The 14950-nt window shown below is 37.5% G+C and overlaps 1 protein-coding gene across 1 annotated transcript in view; it reads left to right on the plus strand.

Moving 5' to 3' along the window:
• Positions 1-12956, plus strand: part of zdhhc13 (zinc finger DHHC-type palmitoyltransferase 13) — a 34265-nt gene extending 21309 nt beyond the window's left edge. The window contains exons 10-17 of the mRNA XM_017477682.3: positions 121-221; positions 4385-4509; positions 6632-6694; positions 9219-9312; positions 9724-9807; positions 9923-10077; positions 10221-10318; positions 11757-12956. Coding sequence (XP_017333171.1) covers positions 121-221; positions 4385-4509; positions 6632-6694; positions 9219-9312; positions 9724-9807; positions 9923-10077; positions 10221-10318; positions 11757-11901 — 865 coding nt within the window. The 3' untranslated portion in view covers positions 11902-12956. The remainder of the gene's footprint in view (positions 1-120; positions 222-4384; positions 4510-6631; positions 6695-9218; positions 9313-9723; positions 9808-9922; positions 10078-10220; positions 10319-11756) is intronic.
• The last annotated feature ends 1994 nt before the right edge of the window (positions 12957-14950 follow it).

Raw genomic sequence — 14950 nt, forward strand, 5'->3', positions numbered from 1 at the left:
CTCTAAATTAATGAATTCAACATGAAAGTCTTTAAGATTGTAATTGTTTTTGATCTTCTCTGTCATAAAATGGTGTCTAAGAATTTTTTGTTTGTTTGTGTGTGCGTGCATCGCATCCAGACGGGTAGCAAGCGCCACAGTTCAGCGTCTGGTTCCCTCCACCACCCTTACTGCATCCATATTTTGGATGCTTGTCACCTGGTGCCTGTGGTTCCTGCCAGATATCCTTTAGACACACGCGCATACACGCACATACACGCGCATAGACGCACATACACACGCATGCATGTGTGCCTGCGCGCGCGTGCGCACACACACACACACACACACACAGTGAGTTGAGAAATATTCAGACCCTTTCAGTGCACATTTTATTATGTTCTAGATTTAATTTAAAGTGGATTAAATTTATATTGATTGACATTTGTTTTTAGACATTTGTGTAAATGTATTTTATTTTAAAAACTGGAATTTCTCATTTATATGAGTGTTCAGACCCTCTAGTACTTTGTAGCAGCATCTTTGTCAGCAATTCCAGCTTTGAGTCTTTTGGGGAAAGTCTCTACAAAGCTTTGCACACCTTGATTTGGGCAGTTTCTCTCATACATCCTGGCAGCTCCTCTTAAGATTTGTATGGATGAGGAATTGCCATCTTCAGGTCTCCCACAGATTAAATTCAATTCAATTTTATTTGTATAGCGCTTTTTACAATAGACATTGTCTCAAAGCAGCTTTACAGAAATATCAACATGGTATACAGATATTAAGTTGCAAATTTATCCCAACTGAGCAAGCCACTGAGTGGCGACGGTGGCAAGGAAAAACTCCCTAAGATGTTTTAAGAGGAAGAAACTTTGAGAGGAACCCGACTCAGAAGGGAACCCATCCTCATCTGGGTAACAACAGATAGTGTGAAAAAGTTCATTATGGATTTATATGAAGTCTGTATGGCGTTAGGAGCAGCCGTAGTCCCAGCAGTCTGGAATTGGAGTAGATTTGAGCTCCATCCAGAGGCGGGACATCCGAAACGGATCAGGCAGGTCCGGAGATCAGAAAGGATCAGGATCTCTAGTATCTCCATAAAATTGTGTGTGGCTCGGCAGAAGGAGAGAGGGAGAGAAAAGATTATTAGGACTGGGAATTAGCATAATAGAAAGTCTAGTCAGGGTAGGCTTGAGTAAACGAACATGTTTTAAGCCTAGACTTGTTTTAACACTGAGACTGTGTCTGAGTCCCGAACACTAATTGGAAGACTGTTCCATAACTGTGGGGCTCTATAAGAGAAACCTCTTCCCCCTGCTGTAGCCTTCACTATTCGAGGTACTGTCAGATAGCCTGCATCTTTTGATCTAAGTAGGTGTGGCGGATCATAGAAAACCAAAAGGTCGCTTATATACCGTGGCGCGAGACCGTTTAGTGCTTTATAAGTTAATAAAAGTATTTTATAATTAATGCGCGATTTTACTGGGAGCAGTGTTGATAAGATTGGGGTGATATGGTCGTATCTTCTGGTTCTAGTTAGGACTCTAGCAGCTGCATTCTGGACTAACTGGAGTTTGTTTATGCTCCTACTGGAATATCCAGACAGTAAGGCATTACAATAATCTAGTCCAGAGGTGACGAATGCATGAACTAGTATTTCTGGATCATGTACTGACAATATGTTTCTTATTTTAGAAATATTTCTGAGATGAAAGAAGGCTATCCTAGTAATATTATCTACATGAGCATCAAATGATAGGCTGGAGTCAATAATCACTCCAAGGTCTTTAACTGCTGTACATGATGAAACAGAAAGACCATCCAGAGTAACCATGTGATCAGAAAGAATACTTCTAGCTACACGTGGGCCTAATAAAAGTATTTCTGTTTTATCAGAATTAAGTAGAAGGAAGTTAATTAACATCCCACGTCTAATGTCCTTTACACAATCCTCAACTTTACTAAGCTTCTGTCTGTCCTCTGGCTTCACTGAAACATACAACTGTGTATCATCAGCATAACAGTGGAAGCTAATTCCATGTTTACGAATAATTTGACCTAGGGGTAGCATATATAAAGTAAAAAGCAGTGGGCCTAAAACAGAACCATGTGGAACTCCAAAAGTAACCTCGGTATGCGTGGAGAAGTCTCCATTTACATCTACGAACTGATTACGATCGGTCAGATAAGACCTGAGCCAGGAGAGGACTGTTCCCTTAATACCAACAACATTTTCTAATCTATCAAGGAGAATTGTATGATCTATAGTATCAAATGCTGCACTAAGGTCGAGTAAGATCAGAGGCCAGTAGCAGGTCATTTACTACTTTAGCTAACGCTGTCTCTGTGCTATGATGAGGTCTAAATCCTGACTGATACATTTCATGAATGCTATTCCTATCTAAGTACGAGCATAACTGCTTTGCTACAACCTTTTGTAAGATCTTGGAGATGAAGGGGAGATTTGATATTGGTCTATAGTTGGACAATTGAGAGGGGTCAAGATCAGGTTTTTTAAACAGGGGTTTAATAACTGCTAATTTAAGTGATTTAGGTACATAGCCAGTGCTTAGGGAAGAATTGATTATATTTAGAAGTGGTTCAGTTACTCCTGAACAAATCTGTTTAAACAAACATGTAGGTACGGGATCTAGTATGCAAGTTGATGAATTATCTGAAGAGATCAATGAAGCTAGTTCAGTCTCTCTAAGCGGAGCAAAACACTCTAAACATTGATCTGATATTGCTACATCTAATGGGTTTGATACAGTACTGTCCGGTTTTAATTTAATAGCCTGAATTTCATATCTAATATTTTCAACCTTACCAATGAAAAATTTCATGAAATCTTCACTGCTATGTAATGATTGAGTGTTTCTCTCTGTAGTGGTTTTATTCCTAGTTAATTTTGCTACTGTGTTGGAATAGAAATCTAGAATTGTTTTTGTTGTCTCCTATTAAGGTGGAGAAATAGATTTTTCTAGCATCGCTAAGAGATTTCCTATATTTCAGGAGGCTCTCCTTCCATGCTGTTTGGAATATCACCAGTTTGGTTTGACGCCGTTTACGTTTTAATTGTCGAGTTGTCTGTTTTAAGGTACACGTTTTAAGGTACACGTTTGATTGTTATACCAGGTGTACACAGATGTTCTATGGGGTTTAAATCTGGGCTTTGGCTTGGCCACCCAAGGATGTCCAGAGCCTTGTCCAGAAGCCTGTCCAGAATTGTCTTGGCAGTATGCTTTTGGGCCTTTGTTGTGCTGAAAGATGAACCGTTGGCAAAGTCTGAGGTTGTGTGTACACTGGAGCAGCTGTGCACTCTGATACTGCCAGCACCATGCTCCACCTTGGGATGGTATTATCCAGTTGTTACTCCTGTTACTCAGGAGTGCATTCTGTCCAGCCACTTTAAAGGAAAGACCTGATTGATTAAGTATTTCTGAGATTGTCCTTATGACAATTTTTCTCATCTCTGTAGAGGACTTGATAGAGGACTGGAAGCTCTGATAGAGAGGCCGTTGGCAATTAGAGAGGCCAGGTGACCTCTTGGTCGCCTCCCTGACCAAGGCCATTGTAGCCCAGTTACTGAGTTTGGCTGGTTTCAAGGGACTTCTTCAGTTCCACAATGATTGTGCCCACTGTGCTCTTGGGAACATTCTAAGTTTTAGAAGTGGTTGTACAATGTCCAGATCTCAACACAATTTGATTGTGGACGTCTACAGAAGGTTTCTTGGACTTCATGGCTTGGGTTTTGGCCTGCTTCCCTTTTTGGAGGGAAAACGCAAAGGATTATGTCCCAGTGGAGAAAACATACACGGGACCAATGCCTCAGGGTGAACTGCAGTTTATACTTCTATATACCTTCTGATTGACTTTCCATATGTGAAAGAGTCTTATGTCATTTGTGATCTTGATAGTAGCCAATCTAGACAAGGGAAATAGTTATAGATCCTGGTGTTGCAGGAGCTCTAGGTTGACACAGCTGGTGAACACACTGGGTGCTAGACCTAATCCAAAGGGATGTATTCTCAAATAGCTATATATGCAAATATATATGCACAATATAATTCTCTTTGTAGTCTGGTCAAATTATCCAGAACACACAGCATTTCCACAGCACTTCACCTGTGTCTTTTGGCTTAGTTTGTGCCCTGCAGTTTATTTTTGCAAGTCTCGAGTAAAGTTGACTTATTATTTGATATTCACCAGGCATTTGCCAGTAAAGATCAGCTTGTAAAAAAAAAAATAAAAAAAAAAAAAATTAAAAATGTTAACCAAGACCACCTGTGGTCTTAGACTGGTTATTTTGGCTTGCAATTAAAGTGGCCAGTTAGTGTATATAGATATGTTGGTGAATGTATAGGTATTTCTATGTGTATTGAGACTTAACACCAGAGGTCACATGGTCCCAGTACTGCAGTGCAGATGATGTTTCCCATGACAGTTTTGGCTCTGCTGTATTATTACCTGCGCACCTGCAAAACCGACCCTGGGGTTATCAGGGTGACTGAGGAGGAGAAAAAGAAGGTGAGCATGACAATTTTGCAGTCTTTATAACAAGCACTACTTCATGTTCTTGCCTCACGTGAAAATGTGTGTGCACATGCATAATGGTGTCAAAGATGGTTCTCTCCAAAACTATCGGAATGGCAAGGCCAATTCATTTGTTTGCACTGACACTAAACATATTTGTGTTTGAGATCAAAAGATGGATATGAAATGAAAGTTTAGGTTTCCAGCTTTTATTTTCTTGTATTTGCATCTAGATGTGTTCTATGTGAGTCACAGACAATGGCTTTCTTCAGTTTACTTTCTGTCAGTGTTACCTTTAATTCCCAACATGATCTCAGTCACCATCAGACAGAGCCGAAATCATCATGTGACTAAGGAAGAAAGTCCTCTAAAGCACGAGGGCATTTTATATTAAACAGCGGAGATCAGACAGTGCTACTCAAGCACAAACATGTTTATATCCAAAATGCTCCACTGTGTGTAAGGGGCAGGGGTAACTGGTGCAAGCTGCTTAAAAGGTTTAGTTTAATTTATTCTGATTATATTCTGTATTTGCTTCTGTTGTTTATTGTAACGGAAGTGATGTGTTAGTAACGAGGCCACGTTGCTGATCACATGCAGTGATGCACAGTGTAGTAAGATCTGTAATGTCTAATTAAAACATTATGATCAAAAGTAAACACAAGTAAAATAATATTCCTAAAGGCAGTGACAGAAACCACAAGCTGCAGTGAAAGTGAGTTTTTAGTATTAATTTAGTACTGTAGGTAAATTCAGTGCTTTTTGTGCATCCATAAAAAATAATGCATAAATGCTGCATTCATATCCTATATATATATATATATATATATATATATATTATATAATATAATATAATATAATATAATATAATTTATTGTAGTCTATATTGTGTATATAAGTGTTTATGTATTATTTTTTATGAATGCACAAAAAGCACCGAATTAAACTACAGTCCTAAATGAATAATATATTCTCGTGTGTGTGTGTCTGTACTGGGTTCTTTTCTGTTTTGGACAAACAGTTGTGTAAAATTTTAGTCTGAAGTTTATATTTCTAACACTCAGTTTGTGTATTTTATTTTAAACACACAAAAAAAATGGTGCTGAAAGTTTGCCCCCATCCGATTAATCGATTAACCAATAAATAAATAAATAAATACTCGCCCAACTAATCAATTATGAAAATAATAAATAAAATAAAAAAGTTGCAGCCCTAGTTGAAACCCTAAAGTCTCATCTAATGTTCATCTTTTGATCTCAAACCCAAATGTATTTGGTGTATAGCACAAACAAATGAATTGGCCTTGCTATTCCAATAGTTTCAGAAGAGACTGTATTAAAAAGAGTACCTTCTTTTGATTCTATTCTCAATTCATACAATTTTATAAACATCTTTTTAAAATGTCACACTAATGTGTCAGCCCAGTTTAGATGTATTTGCATCTTGGATATCCTAGTTTATAAAACCAGTTTACAGGTCAGAAGGATTTATCGCATTTAATACATACAATGTGCCATAACATATTACACGTTGACCGCAAGTTGACATGTTGACAACAAGTTGACTGCATCCGGCTATAAATCTGCATAAATAAACATTTCTGATGTTCTTATTTCTATTTCACATTTCAGATGTTCATTTATTAAAACAATTCATGCAAAGCCACAATGCTAGCACATTTAGCTTACTATCAAATAGCTTTCTTGTCATGTATTGACTTTTTTTTTTTGTGTCTGTGGTGCTGTATTAGATTTTTGCTAAATATTTTGACATGTGGAGCATAGTAGTTCTTCTTATTCTATTATTGTTTGTATTTTTGCTGTTTAATGTTGTTGCTAAAACTGAAATCATTTAGTGAAGAGTACAACACATGGCAACATTATACTGTACATATAAGATTATGATTACAAAAATATTCAGTGGGCAATATTATATTGCACCACACAATTGTTTGAACCTAGAAAGCTGAATAAAAGTGGTTGGACCCCAGTGATCGCCACTTGTGACTATATTTGTAAGTTCTTGCTACACAATTTCACCATTGGCGTTGCCTCTGGCTTCTGGTTCCCCAGTACATTAAATCAATGTCCAACTTGGCTGTTTTGTGTTTCTGTAGAATATTGTTGTCCTAGCAGAAGCAGGCTGCCTTGACCCCAGGATTTTCTGCACATCGTGTATGGTGAGTTTCACACCGGCTGATCAACGGGCTGCTCTTGTTGCATTCTGGTTTTTAACACTGATCTTTGGACACTTGTCTTGGTGGAGTCTGCTCTTTACCTATATCTGTATGATTTTTTTTGCATTGTGCCGCTGCTTATTAATTAAGTTAAATAAACTCTAATCTGGTCATTCTGTTTTTGATGTTTACCAATGAATTAGCCTCTACTGGTAAACTCTCTGTATGTAATCTGGTGAAGTCTTCTCTTGATTGTTGACTTTGACACAGATACACTTGCTGCCTGGAGAGTGTTTTTTAATCTGGCCAACTATCATAAAAAAACATTTTCCACCAGGAAAAGAATTCTTCATTTAAAAGTGCTTTTATGTACACTGTTTTTAAGCGAAAACTGTTCACCCAATTTGAATGTAAATATCCTCAATCTAAAGCTGAAAGTCTCACTTCTTTACTTATATAAGTGCATTAAAAAAAAAATTATATTGTGGAAAAGTAAAAAAAAAATTCTGTAATATAATTCAAAAAGTGGAACTTTCGTATATTCTAAATTCATTACACATAAAGTGAAATATTTCAAGCCTTTTTTTTTTTATTTGTATTTTTTTTTAAATCTTGATTATGGCTTACAGCTCATGGAAATAAAAAATCCAGTAATGTTAACCTTCTGAAAATTGTTAACTTATGCACTCGATACCCGGTCAGGGCTTTAATCCTTTTGCACAAACTACTGCTTCAATGCGGCATGATATGGAGGCAATCAGCCTGTGGCACTGCTGAGGTGTTCTGGAAGCCCAGGTTGTTTTGATAGCAGCCTTCACCTCGTCTGTATTGTTGGGTCAGGTGTCTTCCCTAGATTCTCTATGGCAGCGGTCCCCAACCTTTTTTGCGCCACGGATCGGTTCAATATCAGACCATATCTTCACGGACCGGCCTTTAAGGTGTGGCGGATAAATACAACAAAATAAAATGATACAACCGGCATAAAAACTGGGGTATTTTTTAAATATAATAATAATAAACGTGAATCCAATGTGAAATCGCAACTTTATTAGCAGTGTCCTCGTAACATCACTCCAACAACAGAACATGAGTAACATCCTCTGCCCCTAACGCTCTCTGGTCGCTATGGTAACGTTTCAACATGCCTTCAAAATAAGATACACCACAAAAACAAATTGCTCACCCTCAGTAATTGCTTCTGTCCTTCTTGTTCACACTTTTTTCTTTCAAAATATTCAAAAGGCTTGTCTTTTAATACAGGGTGCTTGGTCTCCAAGTGGCGAAGCAGTTTTGAAGGCTTCATTGCCTCATTAGAGAGCTGGTTGCCACATATTATGCAGAGCGGGTTTGGTCCGTGGAAATCACCTGTCGCGATAAAACCTTATTTCAAGTAGGACTCCTGGTATTGTCTGTTAAATGCAGCTTTCTTTTTCTTGGAAGTCGTAGGCTCTTCTTCTGTCTCCTCACTGGGCCTTTTCCCCTTCGCAAAGAAACTTTCCAGAGACGTTTGTTTTTTACTCATTTTGCTCGCTTGTGGGTTTATTTTTAGCAGTAACGTATCACGTGACCGAGACAAGCGTCTTGACATGGATCGAGAGTGAGTCGTAGATAGATGTAACTGAGAGAATCCGGTCATTTTTCAAAATAAAGCTTTGTTCAGACTCCGGAAATAAATAAAACGGAAATAATGTAAGTTATTTATTCTTTCTGTGCGGCCCAGTACCAAATGACACACGGACCGGTACCGGTCCACGGCCAGGGGGTTGGGGGTCCCTGCTATATGGGGTTCAGGTCAGGCGAGTTGGCTGGACAATCAAGCACAGTAATACCATGGCCAGAAAACCTGTTACTAGTAGTTTTGGCACTGTGCCAGGTGCCAAGTCCTGCAGGAAATCAGCATCTCCATGAAGCTCGTCAGCAGATGGAAGCATGAAATGCTCTAAAATCTCCTGGTAGACGCTGCATCGACTCTCGACTTGAGAAAACACAGTGGACCAACACCAGCAGATGACATGGCATCTCAAATCATCACTGACTGTGGAAACTTCACACTGGACTTCAAGCAACTTGGATTCTGTTCCTCTCCACTCTTCCTCCAGACTCTGGGATGAAAACGAATGAAACAAATGAAACGTTTAATTTTATCTGAAAATTGATTGTGGTTGTGTGTTCTGATCCAGACCGAGAGATTAAAGGCTCAGGAAACCTTTGCAGGTGTTTGGAGTGTTAATTATCTGATTAGAGCTCTTCTCAGGTCCACATTTCTGTATTATAAATTATAAATATTCTAATATTTTGAGATTCTGGATTTGTGATTTCAAATCACAAGATCATCAATCATCAAGTAATCATCAAGATTAAAACCAAAAAAAGGCTTGAAATATTTCACTTTATTTATAATGAATCTAGAATATATGAAAATTCTACTTTTTGAATTAAATTACGGGAAAAAATGACCTTTTCCATGATATTCAAATTGTTTGAGATGCACCTGTATATATGAACTGTGTGTATTGTGTACGTACAGATGAGGAAGCCAATGAGAGCTCATCACTGCTTTTCCTGTAACTCCTGTATTGCTAAACAGGATCATCACTCTGTCTGGATCAACGGCTGTATAGGTGAACTTCCTCCCTCTTCCTTCTTTTTTCCCATTTTGTCAATGGCAGGTAGAACTGTTGCTCTGAAATGGTACTGTTTTGCTTGCTAATACATGTGAGATGACAATGTGTCTGACCAGGTAGCTTTCATTAATTAATTATTTAAATAGCTTTGTTAGCCATCTCACTCCTCACTATGTCTAGATGCTTAGCTGTATTGCAAGTTAAGAAGGAAGCAAACTATTAAAAGAATTATACAAATTTCATATGCAGACATATACAATGAAGTGCATGGTGACTCTCAGAGTGCTATGATTAGACACAGAATGCAGTAATCTCAGTAATTTTGGCAACTGAGATAAAAAATTTATAGTAATCTTGACTTTTGCCCATTCTTCCATACCTTCTCACCATTTTTCCATTTACTCCCAGGTGCCAGGAATCATCAGTTCTTTATTCTTTTTCTTATAACACTAAACCTCCTATGTGGCTGGATGCTGTATAGCTGTGTTATGTGTAAGTCACTTTCTGTCATTAGCAGCAACACTAACACTATGACTGCTTTTTATTAAGCATCTCTGTGTATTGTGTGTGAATGTGTGTTTGTCTGTCTGTGTGTATGTGTACCCAGACTGGTCGCAGAGGTGTGTGAGCAGGGTTTCAGATGGGGTATGGGAAACTGTCATTGAGCTGTTCACCTGCTCGCCCTGGATCACTTATATCTGCATCATCACCCTGTTCCACACAGCCTGGGCCTCAGTAACCCTCGCACAGCAACTTTACCAGGTATGCACAGGCACATCAAGGTAGCATCTCTGTTCAATTGTTCTCGGTTCCCCTCTGTTTAAAAAAAAAAAATTAACACTTGAATAGAAACACATCTAGTGACATCTGTCTTTGTTTTTTTTCTTTTTCTTTTTTCTTTTCAGATTGCATTTCTTGGACTAACGACTGCAGAAAGAGCAAGTTTGCTTCATGGACATAGGAAACTCCCTCAGGCTTATTCTCTTAAGCAGAACCCATTCAAGTAAGGACACTTCATTAAATGATTACTGGAATTGTCTTTGTAAGTAATGTCTCTATACAGACAGATTAATGGACAAACCGGTGACTGTTACTGTGGGGTTGTGGGGGGACATAATTTTTCTGTCATTGTACTGGAATGGCAATTCTTTTGCGTTTGCTATAAAAAATTAACACTTACGCTGAAGACTTTTGGGTTTGAGATCAAAAGGTGAATATGAGATGGATCAGAATTTCTGCTTTCATTTCCTAATATTTTCATCTAGATGTTTTACAACTTAGAACATGGCACCTTTGGTGACATACTACCCAATTTTTTAGTGAGCAAAAGTATACAGGTATACGGAACAGATCGTGTTCAAGTAAATAACACTTGATATTTGGTTGCATATCCCTTCCTTGCAATAATTGCATCAAACCTGTGACACAATGATGTCACCAAACTGTTGCAGTCTTCTTTTGTGATGCTTTTCCAGACTTCATTCAGTTGTTGTTTGTTTTGGGGAATTCTCCCTTCAGGGGAGGAAATGCCTGCACTGGCTTGGCCAGTCTATAACCTTGTGTAATGCAACTTTTTATATGTGTACTGGGAGTGCTTCCTAATAAAGTGGACGGTGAGTCTATATAGATGCAATAGGTAGACATTAGATAATAAACCAAATAAAATGGAGAAAAAAGCAAGAATATGATTATAAATAATAGGCCTGTAACAGTTGGAAAGGAGAGATACCCAGCCATATGCAAATTGTCGTGCTGAAGTGGTATGTATAGGTGGCGGGCAGACAGTCTAAAGTGCACGTGCCCTAAAGTGACATGTGCAAAGTAGTTGAATTATGGTTAGTTCAGAGTTCTCCTGAGTTTTGTGTGGACCATGTGGCTGCAGAGGCGTTTTCCTAACCTAAGCAGTCTGAAATGTCCATGTCTGGGGTGGGAAGTGTCCTTGATGATTTTCATGGCTCACAGCCTAATCTGCCTGACAATCAGCTCACTGCAGTGAACGTACTGCCCATTGCAGGGCGTGGCAACCATGAATGGAGCAGTTGCCATACCAGGAAATGTTACCTGTCAGAATACTCTCCACTGTGCAGATATAAAATCCTTAGAATATGGGAAGAGTCTTTTGAAGTTCAATGTCTCAAGGAACCTCAAGGAAGTTCAAGATGTGCACAAAATTAACGGTGTTGTGCACAAAATTAACGGTGTTGTGCACATCGAGGTATTTGAAGCTGACCGCTCATTCCACTAACCCTAACCCATGCTTTGCTTGTTTTACAAAATGCAGACTAATGAAGAAGTCAGAAATAAATACAGAAAAAAAACTCAATGATGTTTCCTCTTTATTCTCTCTCTCTCTCTCTCTCTCTCTCTCTCTCTCTCTCTCTCTCTCTCTCTCTCTCTCTCTCTCTCCCCCTCTCCCTCTCCCTCTCTGTCTGTGTGTGAAGCCGTGGTGTGCTGAAGAACCTGGTGAACTTCTTCCAACTGCGCTGCTGCGGTTTGTGCAAGCCGCTCGTGTTGGACTGGACTCAGGAGCTTCCCATGGGTTTAAACAGAGACCATCAGATGTTTAGCAGCCTAGATGCCGTCTGAGATCAATAATATTACTGGGCATTCAAATTTATCATATTTGTATTGTGATGATGGCCAGATTACTTACTGCACAAAGTACATTTTATATAATCTGCCTGATTCTGTGATGTATACAGACAGAAATGCTCAGGCATGTGCCAATATCTAACAATAAGGACCGTTACCTGCCTTGCATAAGTATTCCTCCCCTTGAACTTTTCCAAATTTTGTACTATTGTATGTATTTGGGGTTTTATATCACGAGTCTACATAAAACAAGTCATAATACTAAAGTGGCAGAAACCATCAATATAGTTTACAATATTATTTACAAATAAAATTGAGTTGTGATTGCATATGTATTCAACCCCACTGCTTTGAAACCCACAAGTCAAATAATTACTTAAATTCTTACTGGAAGAGAGGAATGGCATACCATCTCTCCCAATTCAATCAGAGGCCTACTAGGAGGGCCAATTGTGGGCATCTGTGAACACAGGGCAGATAGTTGGCTATTCTGTGTAGATTCATGAAAAATAATCCCAATCAAGTCCGTTTCAGTTGAAGGCAGTCAAAGTACTTATGCAAGGCACTGTATATCAGAGTACCTTTTATCACGTCATTAATGTAGATCTGTAAATGTTCACACTCTTGCAGTGAAGAGAATTATGGAATTGCTTGCTCTGTGAAGGACACATGCTCTCCTTATGCATCTGCAGACTTAAGCAGAAGGGAGCACCAACAGACAGCCCACCAATAGATAGCCTACTTCCATATAATGTCGACTTGATCAATATCCTGTGTGTTTAACAATTATTTGTATATGCCCAATCTATGTACATGCAAAGTACATAAAACTGCAAAAGGCCAAATAGGAAGCTTAGTGATATATTAGCAAAATCAATATTGATATATTTTCTTCTGAATTATTTTGTAAACAGTCATTTTTTGTAAAATAAGTGGTGAAAAAAATGTTTGTGCTTTTATATTCTGCACTTTGTATGTGTCATGGGCACACAGGTTTCTGATGAGTTATAATGTGAGATTTCACAATAAAATTCCACTTTCGCCTTTTATTTTTCCTCATTTTCACAGTTGTTTCACGACCAGGAAAATGCACTACATGGCAGTGTTTGGAATAAAAGAGTTTTTATGTATGTAGGCATTCATTTCGGATAGTGAAATAGCATTGAAGCAAAACTGCAAGAACAGTTATAACTGATATATCTATGAAAATGAGGTATATTCTACTATTACTACTCTTTAATATTCTATTCCTATATTTCTATATTTTTTGGTGCTTGGGCCTGCATGTTTACTGCTTGCTTTTATATTCCAGCTTACTTCAGTTGTTGGGAAGTAACATTTTCTGATAGCACCATGTTCACAAGTTGAATGGTTTCTATGGGCTCTGGCATATTGACAGTGTGATTAGTGGGTCAGTGGTAGGTGACATATTTCCATGTAGTCATTTCTGAGTAATGAACTGGTTTTGACCAGTTTCCACTGTCACTCTCTCTGAATTTATGGCATTAACAAGTGATTTAACAACAGAGTTGGGTGTAACACGTTACTGTAATCTAATGACTTTTTTCTGATAATACAATAATGTAACGCATTACATTTTAAATTTATATTTAAATTTTAATTTGATTACAGTTACTGATATGATACTGTAATTATGTTGCTTGCGGTACAAATTTATTGTTAAAAAAACAATATTACGTATTTTTAAAATAAATCACGTTTTGCCCTGAAGATTTTTTCTTTAGCCCCGAATAATTATCCACTTGGAAAGGTTTGTTACTACATAACTGAACATCAGTAAAAGACAACCACGTGTAATTTTATATTTTCAGTGAACAGAGGCGAGACCAATCAGACAGGTTTACAGGAAAATACCTCCAAATTCTCGTGTCTTATTGACTGACAGTCTCTCAATTCTGCCAAATGCTAGCTCATAGTCACTGTCAGGAAAAATGGATATACAGCCATTTTTATTTTTTTTTTTTAAACCAGTAAAGGGGTTGAAACAAACAGTAACATCCGCTAATGCTGAGCAGGAAAACAAGGAGTGTAAATCTATGTCTATGAGTTCCAGTTTACGTGAACATGATATGAGCAGAGCATAATTACAACTAATACTTTGCATGGCACTGTAGCAGCTAAATCCATACAATGATAGCTTAGTTGTGGCTCACCAAACGAGCCTAGTTTAAAAAGTTTTATAGTTTATTGGTCTGGTGACCATGACTGTGTCAACCAGTGACGACACCCGAGGCAATTTTTATAATAAATCCAACTTTTTCTGATCACGTCATACATTGAAACTACTGAAAGAATCAAGTTTGTTTGTAGTGTATTTTTGTAGGTTTGATAGTTTTTGAAAGTAACATAATTAGTAATCTGATAAATTTTTACATGCAGTAATCAGTAATGTAATATGATTACAATTTTAAAGTCTAAAATTTTAATCTGTAGTGGATTACTTTGTTCGAGTAACTTCCCCAACACTGCTTAACAACTAATGCCAGCCAGTTGCTACACGTTTACTAATTATGCTAATAGATGTTTCACTAATTTATATATAGTGACAGTATTTTCATGATTATCATCAATTGCTGAAGGTACAAATTCAATTCAAACACACCAATTGAAAATTTCTTGGTCTGGAAGTGTGTATGAGAGGGGAAATAGTTTTGTTTTCAGACTTATTAATTACATGAACCATACTCAATCAGTTGGCTAATCAATGGCAAAAAAATTTTTTTTTTTAAGAAATAATGAATGGAAAATTTTTATATTTTACTTTATACAATTTTATAGGATATTAAAATATGCATTCATTTAAAATTTTGGAGTGGATTTTTTGGAAAACACTACTAACTTCCACCACAAATTTTACCACTGTGACAAAAAAAAGAAATAAGAAATATTTATATTAACCTGCACATTCATAAAAGTTAATGCTACTCTTTTGAAACTTCAGTCAGAATTCATATAACATTACCTAAATGGAGAAGAAACTTTTAAAGAAACCTGAATTTTTTTGCACGTTTCTCTCAAATTT

The sequence above is a fragment of the Ictalurus punctatus genome, chromosome 10 (genome assembly GCF_001660625.3).
Source record: "Ictalurus punctatus breed USDA103 chromosome 10, Coco_2.0, whole genome shotgun sequence".
Taxonomy (NCBI): Eukaryota; Metazoa; Chordata; class Actinopteri; order Siluriformes; family Ictaluridae; genus Ictalurus; species Ictalurus punctatus.